Source organism: Neomonachus schauinslandi, chromosome 11 (genome assembly GCF_002201575.2).
Source record: "Neomonachus schauinslandi chromosome 11, ASM220157v2, whole genome shotgun sequence".
Taxonomy (NCBI): domain Eukaryota; kingdom Metazoa; phylum Chordata; class Mammalia; order Carnivora; family Phocidae; genus Neomonachus; species Neomonachus schauinslandi.
Window position 1 is genome coordinate 73,068,752 of NC_058413.1, and position 24,696 is coordinate 73,093,447.

Sequence of the window (24,696 nt, forward strand, 5' to 3'; positions counted from 1 at the left end):
AGTTTTAATAATAATTCTTCTTTAGGAGAACTCAATAATTCCTCTTTGTTTTAAGGGAATTGAATTGGTCCTTTCTTGTCATCTATCCTGCCAGCCGCCACACTGTTGTGATTCATCCTGGCCCAGGACATCAGAAAGTGAGGCCAAAAAAACCCCTCCATGTCAGCTGTGGCTCACTCACCTTTCACTGGCCAATGAATCTTGTTCAAGTGGAGTTTGGCGCATCTGGGTCAGCCACATCCCCAGGATGACTCAGGTGTCCTTTATGAATGTTTGGTGGCAGAGAGGGTTGTTAGGCAGAGGGCTGACTCAGCCCTCATGTGGGCTGAAGCTGTCCTGGTTTCTCTGGCTCAGGGAACCAGGGTGATATGCCTTGCAGCATTTCTTAGACAGGAATTCATAAACATGTGTCTAATTGGTAGTTGTCTTTTAGTTTTCACATCAAATGGGGTAGGAGGCTAGACAGCATTTCCTAGAAAATCACGGGTCCCATGGCTTCTGTAGGACCTTGTTTCAAGCACTGTGAAGGTCATGTGTGAGAGGACAGGCTTTTTTCCAGGTTCTGTCCTCAGGCCCTTTCCCAACCTCGGCTGGAGACAGCCCCCCCCCGCCTCTCACCGCCCAACCCCAGACCCCCGTCTAACTCACTGCCACAATGGGCTCCACAGAAGACAGGTCTGTCTTCCCAGACTGGAGTTGGGAGGAGGGCAGGAGGTTGTTGGCTAGTGGAGCCCTCCGGCCATTGCTCTTCTCTGTCCAGGCCACCCTGAAGGAAGGAACTGGGGAGGGTGGCCTTTCCTCCTGGGGCTTGGGCAGCCTTTGGCACATGCTCAGTAATGCCTTCAGCTCAACCCTGAAGTTCTCGTTGAGCCAGCAGTAGATGAAGGGGTTGTAGCAAGTGCTGCTCATGGCAAACCAGTGGAAAGCGAAGTAGAGGGCATTGTTGGTGTGGATGACCTTGCTGGACAGGAGGAGGACATAGCAGTTGAGGGGGAACCAGCAGAGGGCAAAGAGGACCACCACCAGCATCAGCATCTTGATGGTCTTCTTCTTCTTACGCCGTAGGGCCAGGTACTGTTCTGTGGTCACATCCCCGATTGTGTTGCACAACCATAGCTTCTTGGCCACTCGGGTGTAGGCCACGGAGATGATGAGGAGGGGGAGGATGTAAAGCAGGATGAAGGTGGCCAAGTCCAGGTACTTCCAGAAGAGGTCAGCTGGCTCAGGGAAGTCTGGCAGGCACAGGGAGCGGACAATGTCCTCACTGGTGGCAGGGGAGAGAGGGAGAGAGAGAGCGAGAAACAGAGAGAGGCAGAGAGAGAGAAAGAAAGAGGAGGGTGTGCCATTAGTGTGGAAAGGCCTCATCCCAAGAAGCACTGGCCTTTCTCCCCATTGGGCACATCCCTTAGAGTGCTTTTGCTATAGAGTAATTATTTGATATATTTCTGGCTCTCCACTAGGTTGGGAGTTCTATAAAGATAAGGAAAACACCTGTTCTCTCTGTGTCCTCTTAACCTTACATTATTCTTGGCCTATAACAGAGACCCGGTAAATATTTGTTCAGTGAATGAATGCCAACACTGGTATTCCTAGCCTTAGAACTAACTCAACCTGAGAGCACAATGTGCTCAGGAAATCTTGGAATTCCTCATGTTACTACCTACTCCCATTCCAGAGGGGAATTAAGGAGTGGGCCAAAGAAATGGTGGGTCTTAAGAATGTGAGTGGGGGGCACCTGGGTGGCTCAGTTGGTTAACCATCTGCCTTCAGCTCAGGTCATGATCCTGGGGTCGTAGGATCAAGGCCCGCATCGGGCTCCCTGCTCCTTGGGGAGCCTGCTTCTCCCTCTGCCTCTGCCTCTCTGTGTCTCTCATGAATAAATAAATAAAATCTTAAAAAAAAAAAAAAAGAATGTGAATGGGAAAGCCTAAACTAACATACCTTCAGCCATTCATATAACAAGTATTTATTTTCTATGGAATGCACCTGGTTCCTCTTTGAGGAACCCCCAGAGCTGGTGTGTTAAGACTGCAGATTATGACCTGCTGAATGAGGAGGGCTGAGTCCCCAGGCAGGGTTGGCAAGTACCTCCCTTGGCATCCAAGCTCCCACTTTGGGGAAGTGAAAACCCTAGGGTCATTTTGATGGAAGGCACAGTTTCAATACACTCACACAAAGGAAACAAAGTCCCAAGATTTATTACTTACAAATCCCAGAATGGAGGCACAAGATGCTGGGGGAAGGACAGTCCTCTGTCCCAGGTCATGAGCAAGCAGGAGACAGAGAGCAGGGTTGCAAGCACCTCTTGCGTGGAAGGTGGTTGGGGCGGGTCACTAATTTTTCACAGCCTCAACTCTGAGTGGTCCTTTTAAAAGGTGACCCGGGAAAAACAAGGCAGGAACTTGTGGTGGGAATCCTAACCCTGTGTCCTAATCTAAATGTCCAGACTGTGGGTGTGAATGGGGTTGTCATATTATAAAACGTCTGAGCAGCAACTCAAAATGGCTGTTTTCTCCTCACACCATGTGGCTTGTTGCTCTTGTCATATGTGCTGGTGGCCATCACTACTGAAAGAGAGAGAATTCTCTTTGCTTTTGTTAGCAGGAGAAAAAAACCCCAGCTCCCCACGTGTGAAGGCAGATGGGAGTCTGAGTGCTAGGGGAATTAGATATGTGATTCATTTCAATATTGTAGAATTTGGGGAGAGAGCCCTTATAAATTACAGTTGACCCTTGAGCAACATCGAGGTTAGGGGTACTGACCCCTGCACAGCTGAAAACCCATGGATGACTTTTGACTCCCCCCAAATTTAACTACCAATCACCTACTAGTCACCGAAAGCCATACTGAAAACCTGAATGGTTGATTAACACATATTTTGTACATGTATTATATATTTGTATTCTTCCAATAAAGTAAGGAAAAAAGAATGTTATTAAAATCAGAAGGAAGAGAAAATACATTTACAGTGCGGGGCTGTATTAACTGCAAAAATCCACATAGAAGTCGACCCACACCATTCAAATGAGTGTTGTTCAAGGGTCAACTGTAGCTGTAACCGGCCTTTAGAGCTTAGTCTCCTGACCCTGCCTGTGTCACAGAAATGTGTGTTTTTAAGTGCACGGTTCAGGACGAGCAGTACACGGCTACTGTGGGACACCAACACTGCAACCCCCTCGATCCCCTCATATCCCCTTCACTGATCTGGAGTGCCAGGCCACTAGCCCCCCGGCCAACCCTGCGATCTTGTAGGTGCCTAGCTTCAGGGGTCACTGGAATCATTTCCTACAGATCCCCTAAGAGCCAAAAGGGGCTGGGAGTTTCCATTTTCCCCAGGGAAGCCTGGAATATGAAAGCCCAGCTCCCTTGCCTCAAGGCTGCACAAACTCTATGTTATCTTTGCTCTAGAGCCCCCCTGCAACTGGCTGTAGCTACCCCTGACATCCCTCCAACCCCTAAACTGCACCTTCCCTTGGACTCCCTTCCCCTTGCTATCCTGCGTCCCCGCTCCCTCAGCCATGACCCGGAGGAGCACTTCCTTAAAATCACAAAGCACGATATGTATCCCAGGGTCTGTTTCTAAGGAACCTCATCGAAAACAACTGTGAACTGATGAAAATCACTCGAAGCTCATTCATTCATCCATTCATTTATTCAGTAAGTAAGTAATTATGTATTGAGGGCTTGTTATGTGGAGACAGTAAGTTAGGTGCTCGGGGACACCAAGGTAGCAGAATCAGAAATGGCGCCAACTCTCCCCAGCCTCATAGTCTAGCTGGGGAGAGCACCTTCGATGAACTAGTAGTACACACAAGTGTTTAAATTAAAAAAAACATGAAGTGCTTTGAAAGACATTCTCGTTCTGTGAGAGCATATGACAAAGAAGCCTGAAAGGGAGGTAGGGGAAGTGGAGCTTCGTGCCTCGGACACACAGACACGGGCATGTTCCGTTTGCAGGCTGGGTGATGGAATTTGAACATCGCCACTTTAGACAAGGCCTGCGCGATTTTGAATCTCGGTCTGGGTGGCCGTCCGTGTAAGTACATGTTCCCGGTGAAAGCTGCTGCTCGCTCCTGCCTTGACCTTGCAGACAAACTGGGTGGAGGACAAGCAGGGAGCTAAAGTGGTTGAGAGGAAAAGCGGAGAAAGAGCGGAAGGAATGTGGCAGATAAGCCTCGGGGCTCAGGGGCAAGAGGACGGGAGACAGACAGAGGGAACAGGCAGGTGCAGCGGGCACTGGGTAACTCAGAGGCAGAGAGGGCTCCGACTTCCCTCCGTCAAGGGCCTGGGAGGCCCCAGGCTACTCCTTACTAGTCAACTCACCTGTACTTGAAGGTAAATAATTTCTGGCAGATGGCGTGTGGGAGCGAAAAGAACGTGGCCATGGTCCAGATAACTGTGATGTAGATGACGCCTTTCGTGATGGAGATCCGGGGTTTTAACGGATGCATGATGACCTGGAAAACAAGCAAGGTGTGCATCACTGGCTGAAGCAGTTCAGAAGCAGATGGAATCCCGACAGAAGCCGCTCCTGTGTGGCAGTAAGCAGGCGGGTCCTATTTATAAAGAGGCACCCTTCATTCAGGATGAAGCCCCTGGGCTGCCCCACCCCCACAGCCCCCCTCCAGGGTGTCGTCTGGACTCAGAGGCCTCTTGCAGCTCATATGTGGCAGAACCAGGGGCCAGTGAGGGGACGGGGCAGGGGTGGAGTAGGAGGTCTGCCTGCGTGACACCCACAAGGCCAGCAGAGGGACAAACCATGGTTGGCCTCCATCTTGGGATCTGATCGGGCCCTGCCCCCCATGATTCTGGACCCCTTAGGTTATGGAGAGCTCTGAGAGGGTCTGAGGTGACAAACATGGAGAGGAGACTCTCCCCACCTGTCATGGGAAGTTAAACTGACATTTATCTGGGGAGTCACAACACTGGTGATACAATTCTTTATTCGTTTATTTAAATTATTGCATTTATTGCTAAAATTGCAGTGGGGTCCGGTTTTCCCATGCCCCTAGTAAAGCCCGTGTTGCAGGCTTTGGGCTGAAAAGCATCCTGGAATTGCTACAGTATGACAATCCATTCTCCTAAAAGGTTTAAATCAAGACTTGGGAATTTCATGGCATCCTCATTTTAAGACTAGGGGCATTATTTCTTGATGAAGGCATCCTGAGACAGGTGAATCCAAGGTCAGGGGGAGAGGTCATAAAGAGCTGCCACCACTTGAGGATGTCATCCCAGGACACAGTGGACATTCTGGCTGTGTCCCCCCAAATTTTTCTCCAGTTTTTTTCTAGGTTTAACGGGAGGAAGTGACTAGGCTTTAGAAGCTGCTTAGCACATACCCCTTCTGGATTTTGTCATCTTTGCCCCTCACGCTCTCTCGTTATTCAGGTTGCTGAAGGAAGTGAGAGCCTGGATCAGAGGTCCGGACATCACTCAAAGATTTCACTGGCTTTGGGACAAGGCCCCATTTTTGGGGTTTATGTCACAGCAACGGGGTCAATGTGGGCAAGACTTATCCCCTTGTTCCTCAGACCAACCCACCTTTGGCCCAAGGGTCAACTGTCACTTAGCTATGTTAAATGGGGGTAAGCATGGGCCAGGTAAAGGCAATTCAGAGTCCCTCTTGTTGAATTAGGGAAGAAGGTTAAGAAAAGGCAGAAAAATATTTGTATGCCGCCTTTTCAGACTTTGCCCAAAGCATCTGCAATATAAATGCCAAAATGATGGCATTTCAGAGCTAAAGAAATCTCATAGTTTGCCAAGCCCAATTCCCTACCAGATGATGAATGTCCTCTAAAACATCCTTATCAAGTGTCATACAGCCTTGCTTAAAAATGGCCAGTGAAATGAAACTCCTTACCTCCCCAGGCAGCTTTGATCTGTTAGAAAATTCTCTCATATGAGTTGCATCTTTGAATCTACATCTTTGAAGCCTCCTCTCCCTTGGTCTTTGTTCGCACCTCTTGGAGCTACTCAGAATAAATCCTACCCTCTCTTTGTCCTGGTGGTCCTTATGATATTGGCCTTGTAGATGCCTCTGAGCCTTCTCAGAATAGGGGGGTCTAGTGATCAGAGCAGAGGCTTGAAGCCAGACAGACCTCAGTGCTAATCCTAGCTTCATCATTCACCAGGCAGGTGATCTTGGGAAAGCTACTCATGCACTTTCCTTAGCTTCCACTCCTTGATTCAGCACGGACTTAAGGATGCAACATGGATTTACTGGGTTAGCATGTGCAAGGTACTTGCCATGGAGCCACCCTCCTCCAGGATAGGCACCCCTAGGCCCTTTTGGTTTTGTTTACCATATCCACCCATGTGCGTCTGATGGGGCAGGACAGTGAGAGGGCCTTCCTGCCCTACCCTGAGGCCTACTCCTGCCACCTGGACACCCTAGCTTGTCTTCCTCCTCAACAACTGGGACCAGGGAATATCCATCTCCCTTGTCTCTGCCCTGCAATGATTTGCCAATCTCTTTTCATGTGTGACTTTCAGGTTTGCTTTTCAACCCCCAAAACAAGCTCATTAATTTCTGAGGCACAAAATGGAAGCAATGAGCCTTTGTTGGCAGGAGAGAATTCTACCACTGAACCACCAATGCAACGAGCTTTTGTTGGAACAACAAACTGGGAATAATGGTTTTTTTGTAGCACTTAGCACACATGTTTTAAAATGCCTAGTCTAAGTGCTCATACTGGTCAATAAGAAGACAAATACACTTATTGAAAAATGTGCTAAAACACTGTCGTGAGGGGCCCTGCAGTTCCCTGAGAAGCAAAGCCAGAGGGGGAAGGACAGGGTGTTGGGGGTAAGTGCCCTCACCTGGTGGCGGTCAACAGCAATGGCTGTCAGCGTCAGTGCTGAGACGTGCAGCGAGCAGTACTGGGCAAAGCGGCTGACATGGCACATGCCCTTCCCGAACACCCATGTGCTGTTCACAAAGCGGACCTGGAAACCAGCCCACAGAGGTCAGAAGACAAACAGGCCTTGACTCTGACACCCACCCCTTGTGGCCTCTGAGGAGCAACCCTCAGGAGGCTTCTTCCAGCCCCTCCCTTCTTCCATTCTATACTACTCAACTGTGGGTCACACATGATTTTCTCTGGCATGACTGATTTTCAATCACTCGATTCAACAAAACCTGATCATATTGCTGGGGCTAAGCCCTCTTAGGTGCCAGGAGAGTGTGGGAATCCATGGGCTTTGGACTTGGACTTGCAGCCTCTACTAGTTTCTAGCTGTGTGACCTGGGGTGAGGTATAAAATCTCTCTGAACCTCAGTTTCCTTATTTGCAAAACGAGGCTTAAAAATCTCTACCTTGTAGGCTTATTGTAAGGATTAGGTTTTAAAAAGTCTATAAAGGGTAGAATTCCATGTCTGGCAGACTGGTAGAAAGGTATTATCAGAAATAAATAGTAGCTATTTTTCTGGTAACAATAAAACCCATTCTTAGCCCACATGAGTTCAGACTTAATGGGAGACACACATCTGAAAAATCACAACACAGCGTGGGGGCTGGGTTCTCTAATGTTGACTAAGCAAACCTTGCAATTTCATCTGGGAAGGGGACTGAGGAGCCTGGAGAGGGGTGGGCAGGGCAAGGAGAAGACAAGCTCCAGGACTGCGTGGGGCCCTAGGAGCAGGCCTAGGCCTCATCCCACATCACCCATGGCTGCCTGCTCACTCCCTCAGCGCTCGAGCCGCTCCTGAGTGATGCCCCATGCCCAAGAAAGATCAAGCGCTGATTCCGAAGGAGTCTGGGACGTGGACTCAGGTATCTCAGGATGCAAGAAGGGAAGTATTCAGTGCCCCGCAGAAGGCCGGAACAGAGGCATCAGGGCCACAAGGCAGGGTGGGAGGGGGCTGAGATAGAGAGGAAAAATGATACAGAAAGAAACCAAGCAAGTCAGTTGGACAGAAAGAGTATCATGTAGTGATTTATAGCAGAGTATTTGCCTCTTACGACTGTCACCTCGGGCAAGGCTCTTAGGCTTAACGAGAGTCACTGTCCTTGTGGGTAAAATGGGCTAACCGTTGTTAGGAAAATCAAACAAGAGATAACACGTGAAAAGAAGGTAGAGCAGTGCTTTGTACAGAGGAAGCACTTAACTCGATTAACTACCCTCGTTATGACATAAGAGACACCTGAGATGAGCTTTACGAGTCCGTAGCCTTTGTACCTGTGGTAGTACGAAGTCAGAAATCCCAGGCCCTGTTTGAGGAATAAGCAGTGGGACGGTTTAGCGGGAGTATGTGGAAGAGAGTCATGAGGGACGACGAGAGTGGCCGGATTATGACACTCGGACAGTAGACTGTAGCTTTACTCTGTGGGGTTGGCAGGTAGCAGCCCTATGAGGCTTCTGAGCAGTCCATTAACATTATGGAGCTAGACATCTTTAGCAACTCCTACTTCTCACCTCCCACATTCAGTACGGTACAGAGCCAACCAGGGCTGCCTCTCAATGGCTTTCAGATCCATTTCCTCTTCTCCAGTCCCAAAGCCATGGCCCTCATGGAGTGCCCCATCATTTCTCGCCTGGACCGTTTACAGCCTCCTAGCAGCTTCCCCTGTCCTCCAGTCTTGTCCCACTTGCAATTCAGCCTTCACACTGCTGATGGTATTTTCTTAACTAAAAATCAGATTATTGTCACCTTCCTGCTTCACATCATCCTGGCCCTGGGGACAGAGCCAGATGCCTCCAGAGTATCCAGGCCCATTCTCAAGCTGGCCCCAGTCTTCCTTTCTGGCCCACTCTGCTTGTCTCCAGCTACCCACCCCCCCACCACAGCACACCCCCCACTGTGCTTTCTACCTCACTGTTCCAGCTCCACTGAGCCATTCAACATCCCCCCAGACACACCATGAGCCTTGATGCCCTTTGCCTTTGATCTCCCCTTTCCTCTATCTGCATGGAACCTTCACCTCAACCTGGGAAACTCCTGCCCTTCCAGGCCCCTTTGAAATGTCTTGTTCTTTGTACAGTCTCCTTTGACCCTCTCCTGGGACTCTGGCAGGACAGAATAAATGATTCTCTCCTCCAGGCTCCATCACACTCTGTGTATGCCTCTGCCATGGGAATTCCAAGTACTGTTTGCATTTCTCTCCACAACTAGAGCTGTCATGTGTAAAGTGGACAGGAAAGGAAACCAGGGAGGAAAAACATTGTCACCAACTAGCTGGAAGACAGGATGCCTTACCTTAGAAGACCCTCCCCCCAACCCTTTCATCCTCCCTGCTTGCCAGGACCTTGTAAGCTCTGGCAAGAGTTTAGATTGGGGCAGTTACACTGGTCAGGTTCAAGGCCAAGCTGCGCTGGATTATCTCAAAGGCATTCTGGGTTCTCAGGACCCTGCCACTTTTCTCTCTTGCAAGAGATCATCCAAGGCAGGACATGTCAGGTCTCAGTTAGTCTAGTCTGGGGTCCATGGCTTCTCTCCTCCACCCCCTTGTGTCTGCTGAAGATTTAATTTTGCATCCTGCTCTGGGCAGAGCAGCCCAGGGGCCATGCCCTGGGGCCAGTTCTCATCCTGGATGGCCCAGCCCAACAACCCTCTCCTCCACCCACATTGCAGACTATCAGGATAGAAGCCAAGGGGGTGGGGGTGGGGGGGAGCCAAGGGGAACCAGAGATACTCTCTCTTGTGCTTCAAGGTAACAGGGGGTAGGGGATGGGGATGTCCTTGGCTAGTAACGAGAGGATTCTGAGTAGCCAGGACTGGGTTAGATATAAGTGGGCCGGCGAGCAGGAAAAGTCCATGGTTTGGAGTAGTGGAAGCTTAACATGGCCCAAGAAGCCCTTCTCACCTGCCACCCCCAGGTTCGGTGGCTTAGTGGACAGACCTCTGGACTTGAGTCAGAAAAGTAATTCTTACCCTGTCTCTGCCAATTACTAGCTAAATGACCTTGGACAAGGGATTGAACCTCTGTGCCTTAGTTTCCTCATCTGCAAAATGCAATGTTCTCATAAACGAGGACAAAAGAGAGAATGTAGTTTTAAAATGTGAGGTTTGGAAGGATGTTCACACAAGTGGATGGACTTGTGGGAGTTCACCTTCTTCTTTTGGCTTCTCTATTATTTCTGGTTGAGTGTGTGTGTGTGTGAGAGAGAGAGAGAGAGACAGAGAAGTACGAACAGATACTGCTTTGGTAATAACTCAAATGACAATAAGGTTATTCCATAAAGTGAAAAAAACGTTAACTCATGCTTCAGAAACCTCAGTCCTAGCCCTCACAGTCCCAAACCACTGAGGAGCACCGCACTCCCAAGTCACGGAGGGACAGAAATGACACCACTGATGCTAAGCAGCCAGGGCTTGTTGGGGGGAGGGGGGGCACATCTGCCACCCATGTGCAAATGCCCCTAGCCTGGTCCTGGGACCAAAGCCCACCTCTTCATCTTTTCCCCAACACTTCTTACCACAGCCTCATTGTCAAACCACAGAAGAGAGACACAATTTAAATAAGTGGTCTAGGAAAATGCACTTAAGTTTCTGTTAACAATTAGCAGTTGTTTGATGTTGCAGCCGCAGCACAAAGCAGCATCCTAGGGTGGTGGTGGAGGCGGGGGGCACGGAATGCGCTGGAACTTCGGGGATGGGGGTGACTTAGCAATCTCTGCCAACATTTCCAGGAGCTTCGATTTATTGCTTGATATCAAATAGGCCCAGTGCCCAGTGATATTAAATAGGAAATGGTCATTCGTTCCGGGATGACTGCAGACACTCCAGTCATTGACCCCAGTGCCCCCAGCTGCAGAAGCTTGGGCTCAGAAGGTGATGAGACAGAAGAGAAAGAGACAGAGAGAGGACAGAAAAACAAAACCACAGAGAAGGACAGGAGGAGAGGGAAAGGGGGTGATAGAGACGGGGCGGAGGAAGAGAGAGACAGAAGGACAGTCACAGGGAGGGAAAAAGATGAAGACACAAAGAGAGAGCGAGACAGAGCAGAGGGACAGAAAGTCTGCGAGACAGAACAGAGAGAGTTGAGACTTGAGCGAGGAGGGCAGAGGGGAAGGAGCTGGGGAGGCGAGGCCAGCCAGCCGGATCCGGGAAAACCGGAGGAGAACTCCGCGGACGGAGGAGAGGGGCCCCGGGGAGCGGGACGGGCGGGGGCGTGGAGGGCCGAGGGACGCAGAGCCGCGCCCGCTGAGGCAGGCGGGGGGCCGGGGCCTCACCAAGGTGAAGGGCGTGTTGAGCAGTGTGATCATGATGTCGGCGACCGCCAGGTTGACGATGAAGAGGCTGGTGGCCGAGTGCATTCGCTGGTTCTTGAAGATGACATGACAGACCAGGACGTTGCCGAAGAGCGAGAAGACGATGATGAAGGAGTAAGCCACGATGAGCAGGGCTTTCACCGTGGGGTTCTGGGACTCGGCCCCGTAGCGCCTCCGGCCCACAAAGTTCTGCCAGTCGGAGAAGGTGTAGTTGCTCCAGAAAAAGTGCGAGGCGTTAGACACGGCCAGGGCCGCCTCCAGGCCCGGCTCGTCGGCCCGGCCCTCGGGGCGCCCGGCAGCCCGCACCAAGGGGAGCAGGCAGAGCAGCACCCCGCGCGTGCCCATCCTGCACGAGCGCCGGCGCCCCAGCCCGCGCCGCGCCGACGTCCGCCGGGAGGGGAGGGCGCGCGGCTGCGCTCGGGGCTGCTGGCCGCACTTGCCGGGCTCTGCGCAGCACTGCGGCTCGCCCCGGCTCCCGCTCCTGCCCCGGCTCCGGCTTCGGCGGTGACGCGCGCCCGCTCCGCCAGCTCGGCGGTCGCTCCCGCCCGGCCGGCTGCCCCTGAGGGAACGCAACTCCGCGGGGCTTGCGAGGCTCTGTCCCCGCGCGCGCTCGCCCGCTCGCCCGCGGGCTTTCTGGCGCTCGGCACCCGCCCGCTCCCACGCCGGGAGTAAAACTCCGCCCGGCTTCCAGGGCTCTTTCCCGAAGTCACACTCGCCCCTCCATCCCGCCTCAGCCTCGTTACTGTCTAGGGAGCAGGCAGGCGGGTGGGAGCCGCCCACGCGGGGGCCTCGCGGTTGTGGCGGGCGTGCTGTCAAGCGGGGTGTGCCGGCTCCAGGCGGCTCCCTGCGCGGAGACCGGGATGCACTCCACCTGTTTCGGTCTGAGTGCCAGCCCCGGCGCGGTTTCGATACTGCGGTGGATCCCCAGTCCGTTAGGAACAAGGCGAGCAATGCAATAGATGTCAGGGCTTTTCCAAGCCCCTTCACGGACCAGACTTCAGATTTGCTGGGGGGCTTCCTAGGTTTTGTTTCCTCACATGTATTAAGACAATGGCGGGGGCGGGGGCGGTTTCCAAGGAAACTTCAAAGCGGGACAATCTGCTGACAGGATCCAAGAATCAAAGGAGATAAATAGCTATGTGCCATTTCTTGCCATAGAAGCTTTTGAAGCTGTAGTTAAGGGGTATATTACGCACGTTTTTGTTCTCTGCCTACTTTACAGGAAATCTTGATATCTTGCTCACCTGTTTTCATTCCCAGAGAGACTGAGTCTCTCCAGTCACCCCAGCCCGGCCACCCACGGATCCCATCCTGTGGAGTCAGAATCAAATCACAGCTTTGTCACTTCCTAGCTGTGAAATCCTGGGCAAGTTATTTAACTTGTCTGCCCGTGGTGAAAACCTTTCCTGGGCACCTGGGTGGCTCAGTCCATTAAGTGTCTGCCTTCAGCTCAGGTCATGATCCCAGGGTCCTGGGATCAAGCCAGGAGTCATCTGCTTCTCCCTCTGCCCACCCCACCCCACTTGTGCGTGCTCTCTCTCTCTCAAAAATAGTAAATAAATAAATAAATAAATAAATAAATAAATAAATATCTTAAAAGGAAAAAAAAGCTTTCATTTTCCTGCATGTGGGGTTTTCAGAGACACCTGTATAGATGTGCCCACCACCTTGCTCTCTGGTGCTAGATATGCGGCATCTAGTACACAAGTTGACTACTTTTAACTGTGGGCCTCACCCCCATTCAAATGGTAAAGGTCAGGTAGACTGTCTATTGTCATCTCACCATGCTGGGACTCCAGCCCAGGGTCCTTCTGAGACTTCCACTTGGCCCAGAGGAAAGCCTGCTCCTTTGTCCCATGGGAACCCTGGAGAATGGGCCCCTCCCACCAAAGTCTTTTCTTTACAAGGGCATGAGGAGAGGCCCCAGCCATCTCTCACTTTGGAACTTTTCTGGGAAAGTTAGATGTCAGTTTCTGTACCTCTTCAGACTTCAGATATACAGTTCGAGCTCTCCTACCAACAAGCAGCTAGGAAATGGTTTAAGTGTCATCATAATAAAATAACAGGTGCACTTATCCAGGTGGGAAGGAGTCTGGGAAGTCGTCCCAGAAAAGTGATACTTTGGCTCAGTCCTAACGGACCAGCAAGAGACAGGTCACAGAGGAGGAGGCAGAGGGAAGAAGATGGAGTATTCCATAATGAAGGAACCATGATACATGCAAAGACGTGGAGGTGAGTACGCTTGTGGCACATTCAGCAATGGCAGGAGGGATTTGAACGCTTTCCTGAGGGCACTGGGAATTCATAGAAGGGCTGAAGTACAAAACTGACAAGATCAGGCCTGCATTTTAGAAAAAACACTCTAGTGACTTCCTGGGAAATAGAGGGGCTGCAGCCAGAAGCGGGAGGTTTGGAGGCTGTTCAAGTGATCCAGGAGCAGAGGTGGGACCTGAATCAAGGTGCTGGCAAGGAGGGAGGTGCAAGGGTGACAGAGACAGAAGGGAGGGAGCATGGCTGACTGCCAAGTTTTCAGCTTGAAGTCAAACACAAAACATACCCAAGATCTTCCTCTGACCTCACCCCCTCCCGGAGCTTTGAGCCTACCTTTCTCCATTATTTTATCAGCAAGTTCAAAGGAGTCCACTCTTGTCTCCAGTTTTCACTTCACATTCACTCTTTCAGCAACTCTGTGTAGGGGAGAAGGTGGCGAGCAGCTGTCCTTAGATTCTGCTGATGGACCTGGCAGTGTGTGACTGGTATGTGACTGGTCCTCCGAGAAGGGACAGGAGTGCCAGGCAGATGAAGTAGTAAGTATTTAGCTCTAGAAAAGAAACCAAGGGACTGCCTGTAAGCAGGTAATTCAAGAGCTTGAGTAGACTTGATGTTCTACTAAGATGACTTGGCACCATTTCAGGGAGGCAAGGCTGGAGTGTGCTGGTAATTCAGAGAATAGAATCCTACTTAGTCAAATTGTGTCCACTGTTGAGAAAGAATGAATGGGCAGGCTAAGGCTGGTCAGCACTGAGCACAGAGAAAAGAATTAAAGGTAGGCAGTGGCCTTCCAGGCACTGTCTTCCAAGTATCCTGCTTGGTGCTCTGTGACAGGTGCACTAATCTGGAGAACCTACTAATGCCTTCACTTTGATTCCTTGCTCCCCATGCCCACCTTGTAGATGTGAGGGCATTTATGCCAGGTGCCTGAAACCTTCTCCCCGAAAGACAAGGTGACGTATTTTAGCTCTTAGCTTTCCACAGAAGCAAATCCTGAGACAAAGATTCTAGAGCAAGGGTTTATATTTGGGAAGTGAAGGCAAAAACCAGTAAGGGAGTGGAAAATCGAGACAAGGATGGGAAGCTGGCCAATGGTCTATTGTCAGGCCAGCTATTGCTGTGTGACTGCATCTTCATCCTGTTGGGAAAGCCGTTGTAAAGCAGACATGTCGGCTATCCAAACCAGTGGGCAGGAGCTGGGTATCTACCCACTAACTCCTGTCAGTCACTGGTTGAAGGCTTCTCCCTGGGGTGTGAGAATTCTCTTGCACTTCCAGCCGTCAGGTAGGCAAGTACTTCTGGTTGGAAGTTGGACTGATGTGCTCCGAAGGGGTGGAGGGTGCTCACAATATCCAAGGTTAGGCACAAAGTCTAGAATCACTTCTTCTTCCTCTTCCCCGGGCATTCGGCTTTCCGCTCAGCCTCCCAAGTTCCCAGTGCCCAGCTCTCCTGGCTCCAGTTTGCCCTCAACTATAGCAACAGCCCAGTGCTTAATGAGAGAAGAACATCCCCCACCCACCCCACATCAAGACTAAGGTTTAAAAAGAAGTTCCTTCCTCAGAGACTTTAATGATTCTGTATCATTACATTTGCTATTATGAAGATGATTTGGGAAGACACAGAGCTGCTCTTACAGAATGAGACAGTTCCTTCCTTTGTGCATTCTGAATAAAACTGAGGACACTGTGTATAGTCAGGAGGGGCCAAATAGTAATTATATTTCTGTCTCTAATAATAGTCACACGTATTAAACATACCAAAGAGCAGAGAGTTTAACTCTTTCAAATGGACTTGAAACAGAAGAAAAATAGTAAATCACCTCACCAGCATTCACAAGACAAAGAATAATAATAATATCACACGGAGGCCTCAGAAAGAAGTGTTTGAGAGCCTCACTACCTCGACAGTCCCAGTACTGTGAGCAATTTCTCCCCTAAAGCCAATGGTATTTCCTGAAAAGGTCCTAGTTGAGTTAAAAACTCACCACACCCACAATTCTTCTCTGGTGCCACTCATAGTGGCAGAAGGGAAAAAACAACAATTAGCATCATGTCAGGCATATGACAGTCCCTCAAGTTGATCTGTTTTAATGGCAAAGGTGGGATGTCATCATACTTTAGTTACAAATGAATCACGTAGACCTGAAATATAAAGTATGGCTTAAGATATATTCCCAATGTAATAAAAACACAGTGTGTGGGCATGTTACCCTTGGAATTGGTTTCCAAGTACACTGGAAATATTCCAGTACACTGGAGCCATAGGCTAAAATGATATATTTAGGGGACGCCTGGGTGGCTCAGTCGGTTAAATGTCTGCCTTCAGCTCAGGTCATGATCCCAGGGGCCCGGGATCAAGTCCAGCATTGGGCTCCTTGCTCAGGAGGGAGCCTGCTTCTTCTCCCTCTCCCTCTGCCTGCCACTCCCCATGCTTGTGCTCTCTCTGACAAATAAATAAAATCTTTAAAAAAATGATATATTTAGGATAAGTAAAAGGAAGTACACCCAAATTCCAACATACAGTTTGTGGCTCCAAATACTTCTATAAGTGGTTTGAACTTACTCTGCACTTTGACATAGAAAGTTTTATAAATGGTGGAGTGGGTATTGGGCCAACTCATAATAGCCCGTTTAATCCATACAGTCAACAAATGGTAGCATTAGCTGTGCCACCACAGACCTCCCAGCTACTGTTGGTGCTCCAGAGTGCCATCCTCCATTATCTGGTCCTCTTGAATTAAATGTCCCCCTGGGTGATCTCAACCATCTCCATTGGTTGAACCATCACTCACAAGTGGCTCCAAGATCTGTATCTCTACTTACCAACCTCTTGAAAGCTCCAGGTTGGTATTACACATTCGACTGTTGCCTGGACATTCCCACTTGGAATACCCCCCCACACTTAAAATTCAACATGCTCTAAACTAAACTCATTATATCCTCTTCTTCCCTCACTTTCTTACAATTGCTCCTTTTCTTGTTGATTTGTTCACCCATGGTTAGACTCTTGGGGTCATTTCACAGCCCACCCCCAGTTCATGATGCTATTGCATTCGAAGATGCTATTTGTCTAGAATTACCCTCTCTCTGATCCCAGGGCCAGAAAAACTCCTCTTCACTGAAGACCTAGCTGAAGTGTTCTCTCTCCTGTGAAGACTCACTGACCCCCTTGATTTCCACAACCCAAGAACAAGCTGTGTTGCCATATCTACTCAGTGCTCCTGTAACATGAGATCCATTCTCTGATGTGCACTTCCCTTGTGATACTCTATTTGTGACTAATCTGTCAGCTCTTCCAGGTCAGGATGATGTTATTCCTAATGTCATGTCTTAGAGCCTCACACAGTGCCCAGACAGGGGAAATGGTCGTATATATTGTGGTAGACACTGGACCTGGAGTCAGATAACCCAGGAAGCAAGTCTTAATTTTTCTGGGTACTCCTTTTGCTATCTAGTAGGATCCTGGGGCATATCTAAGTTTTCATCATAGAAAATTATATAAACCTTCATCTTCTAAACTCAATGTAAAACCTACCTTCTGTGAAAATATCTGATTTTGTTGCTAGTTAACAACTTAAAATGAGGATTTCTTCATTAGATCTCTGAGGGGGCAAAGAGAAGATAGGATTCCTCTACCAGGTGGAACCATGGAGTTCATGTTTCAAGGAGATTCTCTGTAATCCTACAGGTTGAGTCATATTTCCTAGCACAAGCTCTAATTCTATGTTGTTAATTGCTATTGAGCTATTTTTTCTTTTTTTTTTTTTAAATTTATTTGAGAGAGACAGAAATAGTGAGAGAGAGCTCGAGCAGGAAGGAGGGGGAGAAGCAGACATCCCGCGGAGCAGGGAGCCCGATGCGGGGCTCAATCCCAGGACCCGGGATCATGACCTGAGCCGAAGGCAGAGGCTTAACCATCTGAGCCACCCAGGCGCCCCTCTACTTCTCTTTTATTTCTGCTGTGTGCTTTGTTTCAAATCAGATCCTTAGAAAATGAAAGAAAAGTAAGCATGGTATCTAAACCATTTGATTAATACTGCATCTTATAGAGGGAGGACAGATGTTTCCTGGGTTTTGTTTTTTTTTTAATAATACCAAGTAAAAATTATATTTCTGGAAGGCATCACTGGATCTGCAACTCATTTTCACAGGATGTAAGCAACAGCTATTGTTGATCCTACACTCCTGAAAAGTGCTTTAAGAAGTTTTTTTTTTTTTTGTCACTTGAGGTCATTAGTTTTGAGCTCCAGAAAAAAAGTTGTATTTTCTCATATTAATTTTGTGCTGATTTCTATTTTAGTTAGTATAACAATAAAGATAAATTCTAGCAATTACAGTTGAAAATTCAGCTTGCAGGCAGTGGAATCAAGGAAGTCTGTGGTGTTTGAAATATGGTGATCATATTTCTCTGAGGAAGAGTTATACACAGTCAAGTAAACAAGTCAGATCTAAATGTAAAAGTCAGATCCCTACCAACCTGGAATTAAGGGCTTACCAGTAATAAAATCTACTTTAAATTGTGTGGGGAAGATGACCACACTACTCATACTACACCTAGAAATTTAACTGCTAAATAAAGGATCTTAGCAGCAAGTGACTTCAAACTATAAGCATACAAAAAAAGAGTAGGAGTAAACTCCTCTATAACTTGGGTATAGAGGCAGACTTTCTAACTATTTAAGTCCAGATGGCAAAAGAAAAAAAAAAAGTAGGACTAATTAAAAATAAACTAGTGCATTGCAAAAAATACTGTAAGTAAAATCAAAATACAAGTAACAAATTGGAAAAAAATGGCATTATTAGACAAAGAGCTAATATCCTTAATATAAAATTTGTTTAATTCAAAGAGAAAAAGGAACTAAAAACGTTAGAAAAATGGACAAAACACATGAATTTGGTGGCAATTCACCAAAAATGGATACAAAAATGACCCTTAAACATGTTTTTACAAGTTTTTCATTCTTAATAACAAAAATGCAAACTAAAACTACAGTGAGAATGGTACCACCTCTATGGTAGAGAATTTGGCAATGTTTAATAGAACTACATATACATTTACTCTTTGACCCAGTAACTCCAACTTCTAGGAATTTACTCTTTGAGATATACTTCCAAAAATGTCAAAATACTAACATGTGAGGTGAGTATTACTGCATAGGCAGAACTACTTAAATACCCAAATATGAGAGAATGATAGTGTAAACTATGGTATTTAAACTCAATGGAATACTATGTAGCTATGAAAAAGAGGATCTTTGTAAAATAACAGAGTGATTTCCAGCATAGATTATTGGGGGTGGGGGGGAAGAGCACACAAACAGACACTTTTTGGGTAAGAAGGGAAAAGTAAAAAATACACAAAACTGCTTATTATAGCAAAAAGAAATGCAGAAAGGGTAAAGAATGGAATTATTTACCTACAGTTGGTAGAGCAGAAAGGAGTGAAAGGGATAGGGAAGGGAGAAAGATTTGAGTGCACATTTTGAATGGTTAGACTTCTGAAGTATGTAAATGTTCTACATATTAAAAAAATAAAATTAAATCCTGGACTAGAGGGAAAATCATGCTATGTAAGGAAATTATTGGGACAACTGACAAAATTGGAATATGGACTATAAAGTATTAAAAAATAAAAATTTTAAAAATTAAAAAAATAAAGTATTAAATCATTGTTAAATTTTCTGAAAGTCTAGCTGTACTGATGTCATGTAAGACAATATCCTTATTCCTAGGGAATATACATTAAGTATTAGGGGTAAAGGAGCATTACTCCTTGAAACCTACTCTCAAAAGACTGAAAAAAAATTTTATATGTGTGTGCATATTCACGTCTGAATATGAATATGTATGTATGTAATATACACACATATATGATTTTTTAAATGCCAAATGTTAAAAATTAGTAAACTGAGTAAAAGGTAAAAAAGTTTTCTATTATTCTTGCAAATCTTCCACAAAATTCAGTATTATTTCAAAATAAAAATTAAAAAAAAACATTATCTGGGGGTGCCTGGGTGGCTGAGTCAGTTAAGTATCTGCCTTCAGCTGAGGTCATGATCAAGCCCCAAACAGGCTCCCTGCTCAGTGGGGAATCTGCTTCTCCCTCCCCCTCTCCCACTCGTGCTCTCTCTTTCAAATAAATACGTAAAATTTTTTTAAAAATTAAAAAAAAACAAAAACAACATGATCTAGCTTTAAACCATTACTAAAACTCTCTATATCGAGATTGGGATGACAAACCATTGGGAGCTTTTGTCTATGATGGATGGATAGATGGATTGATTGATTTCAGTATTTATAGTAAGACATTTTAATAAATGTAAACGGATACCTTCATTTTATGCATCCTATTTCCAGACTGTCACAGGACCAACAGAAATGTAGTTGTGCCTCTCACCCTATTAAGCAATGGCTTTTTGCCTTTGGCAATTTGCTCCACGTCCAGATACACCCTGTAATCAATTCAAATGCACTAATAGGTAGACTGGATTTACATTTATATGCTTACAGTTGAGCAAATACTGATTTTAAATACAATAAACATGAAACCTTTGAAACTAAATAGGAGATGTGATCAAGGGTACTTAATAGTACAGTAGTGTTGGTATCTCCATGTAAACCGTCGGGACCGTAGAGTGGCTCTAAGAAGCATTAGAGTGTGGCCTCGGTCACACACAACCATCATGTGCCATCACTGGCCAACAGCCCTTTGAAAATCACTTTACTACTTCTGATGGCAAGACACACAGATTGAACATTCTTCCATTTGACCCAAATGCAGTGGTAACATTTCAATTATGCATTGAAAAGCAGTACAGTTATCCTTCAAAACAGACAATGGTGGTTTAACTAAAAGAGGTTGACAAATCGGATGTGGAAACATCAGGATGTCAAGTACCAAGCTGAAAATACACCTTGATATAAGGACTAAAATATTTGACTACATAATTGGGGGTTCTAATTCAACAATTTTTATCAGTAATCATGCTAAAGCAATTGCAGAAATATGCAGCTAATTGTTCGGAGTTAAGTCTGGGGAGAGGATTACAGGGAAATATACACATTTTTAATACATATTCCAACGTTTGAATTTTAAAGAATAAATATACATTGCCTTTATAATTTAAAAACTGTATTTAAACTATAATTTAAATCTAGTGAAGTGTCACGGTCAAGATATACAAATGTGCTGCCAATAGCAAGCTGTGTGAACTGGCTTTACAGAGACCAAACTAAAATTCTAGTATCTTCAGACTTAGCTAATAAACAATGACTTAAAAAGTATTAAAAGGGATAAGCAAATGACAAAACACAGACATTTTTCATTCAAGAATATGGAAACTCTTTGGACTTAAAACACAAACCTTTATTCTATAAAATCTTTACAATAATCTTAATGGTAATTAGCTTTAAAAAGCTACAGAACACCATGAATTAAATGCATGATAGATTAAAAAAATCAGATTACACTGGGGGAAAGTTATTTTTAAATATAGCACATTTCAAAAGACAAATTTCACAATGGGAAACTTTTTAATTTAATTTTTCTAATAAAGGGTTTTTCTCTTTGAAACAGTTTCTTCTTGAACCATTATTTGTAAAATTTATCAAACTGGCAATTTCCTTAGTAACAGGCAGAGCCAGGTGAAATATGTAAAGCAATTTACATCTAAGATTAGAAGGCTAATCTGGTATTACTGCATAGGCTTAGTATTATTGCATAGGTTCCAAATTTACTGCAAAACTCTACTAACTTCCTCCTTTCAGATTTGCTGTTGTATCATCCTATTTGCCATCTAACAGTGGAAGCGCCACCTTGTGGCAAAAATAAGAGCTTCTCAAAGACAGAAGTCAAGACTGGTTAGCCAGAGGAGAGGGGAGAACACTCAGCAGGCTTCCAGGGCGCTAGAGATAGTCTAGTTCTTGAGCTGCATAGAGGTGCCATGAGTACTCACTTTATAATTCTTTATTAAACCACATGACTTTTGTTTTTGTACTCTGTAAATTTTAAAAGTTTAGGGGAAACAAAAATGGTTTCTATGGACCTGATTTATGTCATATGCCTAAATGCTTGAACTTTCTAAGCACCAGTCATACTTCCTAGAATTTCCTAGAATTACAATGCATTCTTAACCTTGTAAATGCATTGCTATATTTTTATGATAGGAACAGAACACCAGAAAGGGGTACATTCTTTGGTAAATAATGGAAGGATTTTTTCCCTCAGAATGTTTTCATCACTGCTCTCTCGGCCTCCAAGAGCAACTGCAGGTGTTCTGCGATCATCTGGAATCACCCATACACACCTGTACTAACATGTCTGAAAACCCAAAAAACCCTAGATTTTATGGCATCGATACAGAACAGCAAGGCTATATGGCATATTTAACTACATTAACAATATTCCATCAGAAAGGATTTTCTTTCACGTTTTATTTACCATATTGAAGCGACACAAACTTAACAAAATGACTTGCATTCGCTGAGAATTTCACTTCTCTAATTGCCATGGAATCATCTTTCCTAGGAGCCATCGGCATGACATTTAGTACCTTTGTCATACCATGGAGCCATTTTTAGAGAGAAAGTCCTTTTTTCGCAAGAACTTTGTCAGCATGCTTTCGTGACTGTCTCCTACATTTCCCAGACGCTGCCACCCAAGCCAGCTTCCATTGTACATGGAAAGCAACTCTCACTCCTGGCTTCACTGCTGCTGGGGACAGTAAAGATGTCGGGACAGGTACCTGAGATATTTCACAGGCCAATGCCTTTGCTGAGTTAATGCTGTCTGCTCACCTAATCTCTTTGCTCAAGTTGGGTACAGAAATATTTTTTTAAAAAAATATTTAAAACACATGTTTCATCCCAATTTATCCCACAGAATGTTATATCCCAGTTCTTGACCGAGGCCATTTCCAAGGGCTATAATATGGAGAGAGCCACTATGCAAATGTTCTGTCTTTTACAATTTGACATAGTCCAGGTGTGACCATGCCAGTAATCATGAATATTGCTCAGTCAAGTGTTTAATTCTGCAAGTGAAGAAATGTCAGGCTGTTGTACCACCAAGACCTGTGGCTTCCCTAAGGAGTCTTTCAATATAACTACCTCAGAGATGAAAAGAAGAAATACTCAGGGGGTGTTCTAACAGTCTTAAGATGGAGATGGAATTATTGAACTTAGATTTGAAGAGGTCAAATTATGTCCCCTGCCCCCCGAACACAAGGAAAGAAATACAAGCTTGCCCACGGCCGTACCCCCTGAACGTGCCTGATCGCAGAAGCTAAGCAAGGTCAGGCCTGGCCAGTACTTGGATGGGAGAAAATATGGACTTGACAAAGCTGCTTCACTAAGATTTCTGGAACTGGGCATGTCCGATGTTAAGATAAAACATTATTAATATGAAATTTTGGCATTGAGAGTCCACAGAAATTATATTTCAGTATCTTAATCTAATATAATGCTCAACTGATCACTCTATCTAAAAAAGTTCTTCAATATTTTCTAAGAAAAATACAGTTAGGAATAGGTTTTTGTTTTTTTTTTTTAACACTTTTCCTTGTAGAAATAAATGAGAGAGCTCTAGAGTAAGAGAAGAGAGAACCATAAAGAATGAAGAAAATGACTAATGGGAACCCAGTGGGAACACAATCTTTTAAAAATCTGCTACAACTAAAATCAAAAGCTTAATAATTCCGAGATTTTTCTATTTTTTAATACAAATATGTCTAATTATTCAAAGCATAAGGTACTTCTAACATTCAAAGTCTCAGTGGCTGAACTACCACAAGCTTTAGAAAAAGAACAATACAGAGTAATGAACAGCAAGCGAGCTTAGGCACAGTTTCACAAAGATTATTTTACCTTCAGGAAATCCAGAATCTCTAGGAATTAGTAAAATTATAAAGGGGTCAAATTTTATAAGCTCTTTTCCTCAACTTCGGCTAAACGTAACTACATTAAAATAGTCATAGTCTTTGATCATGAAGCAGAAACATATAGTGATAGATTTCTTTTAATCCTTACTCTCAAGAATGGTATTTAAGCAAAGCCCTCATTCAGTACGACATACACTAATGTATGTGAAGAAAATAACATTCTGATTTTATAGAGCAGCCCCAGGTAATGTTAACAACTAGATTAAAAAAATAAGGAGAGCCAATGTTATTCTGTATGTTCTTGAGCTGGGAAGCTGCTCAAAGGAGTCATGTTCAGGAAATGATACTCAAAAACATAAATTCTTATACATTAAATTTCCCTGTTAAGTCTCTTTCAAATTCTTTAGTTAACAGCAATACTTTAAAAAACTGTAAACTCTTAGCTTGCAATGTTTTGATTTTTCCTGAATCTTGAAAACTTCAAAGTTATATTAAATATATTATCTTCTGTTTCTTCTTAAAGAACTCATGTTCATAAAAGGATCGTCATCGTCATCCTGAAATGACATACAAATGTTACGTGAGTGACCGTTCCATGCTTCACTCAGACAAGATAGACATGCTCATGGGTAAACAACAATACCAGTAAAAGCCATTTCCTCCTTTCACAAGACGTAGACTTTCATTTTTCTATTTCCTTTATGAATATGAATAGTCCGTTCATTTATCTTTTCCTCCCTTCCCTAGTAGCTATTTCACCGTGGAAGTAAGTCAATTAAATTCTTAGGAAGCACTGAAAATAATTGATCCTGATATATATATATGTGTGTGTATGTATCCCTACAATATATACCATATACACTTCTCTCAATTATTGACCTTAATAAAGGCAAATAAGGTATGGGTAAGCCAGGAAAATTAATACTCTTCAAGTCATATCTGTTTGCTTTTTGAATAGGTTTTTTTCCAATTACATTTTATTACTCGTGTTACCTAATGTTCTGGAAACTCATCCCCCAAAATAATGAAGGCACATGACCTAACTCAGAAATAGCTATAATTCTTATTTCCTGGTACCCATTTCATGCCAGCAGCAGACAGCTACTCTCAGACTGCTGCAAAAAGCACCAAGCAAATCAAAATCTTTCAAATCTCTTTCTGGAAAAAGAAGCCGTATGAAAGAGTTCTCATGCTGGAATGAGGCTGAAGATTATATGCATATAAGAGCAGACAAGACTATCAGATATTAGAATTAGCAGTTTGCTTAAAGAGTAGGAAAATTAACAAATCTCAGATAAGCCCAAATTATAAAATTTAGATGAGGATAACTTAAAATT

The 24,696-nt window shown here is 45.2% G+C and overlaps 2 protein-coding genes across 2 annotated transcripts in view; both read right to left on the reverse strand.

Annotated features, from left to right (window-relative positions):
* Positions 1 to 284: 284 nt before the first annotated feature.
* Positions 285 to 11,613, reverse strand: GPR83 (G protein-coupled receptor 83). The gene is made up of 4 exons (XM_021679080.1): positions 11,173 to 11,613; positions 6,820 to 6,945; positions 4,324 to 4,457; positions 285 to 1,264 (listed from the first exon to the last, which is right to left on the reverse strand). The coding sequence occupies exons 1-4, from the start codon at positions 11,554 to 11,556 to the stop codon at positions 640 to 642; spliced, it is 1,269 nt and encodes a 422-aa protein (XP_021534755.1). The 5' UTR covers positions 11,557 to 11,613; the 3' UTR covers positions 285 to 639.
* Positions 11,614 to 20,838: 9,225 nt separating this feature from the next.
* Positions 20,839 to 24,696, reverse strand: part of MRE11 (MRE11 homolog, double strand break repair nuclease) — a 74,873-nt gene continuing 71,015 nt past the window's right edge. The window contains exon 20 of the mRNA XM_044919250.1: positions 20,839 to 23,916. Within this exon, the coding sequence (XP_044775185.1) occupies positions 23,860 to 23,916 (57 nt within the window). The 3' untranslated portion in view covers positions 20,839 to 23,859. The remainder of the gene's footprint in view (positions 23,917 to 24,696) is intronic.

What these genes read in the sequence shown, in the direction of transcription:
- GPR83 (XM_021679080.1), bottom strand. Translation starts at nt 11,556, where the DNA reads ATGGGCACGCGCGGGGTGCTGCTCTGCCTGCTCCCCTTGGTGCGGGCT. An exon ending in TCAACACGCCCTTCACCTTG is followed by an intron (nt 6,946 to 11,172) that starts GTGAGGCCCCGG and finishes GCTGGTTTCCAG; the next exon opens with GTCCGCTTTGTGAACAGCAC. An exon ending in TTGCTGTTGACCGCCACCAG is followed by an intron (nt 4,458 to 6,819) that starts GTGAGGGCACTT and finishes CTTGTTTTCCAG; the next exon opens with GTCATCATGCATCCGTTAAA.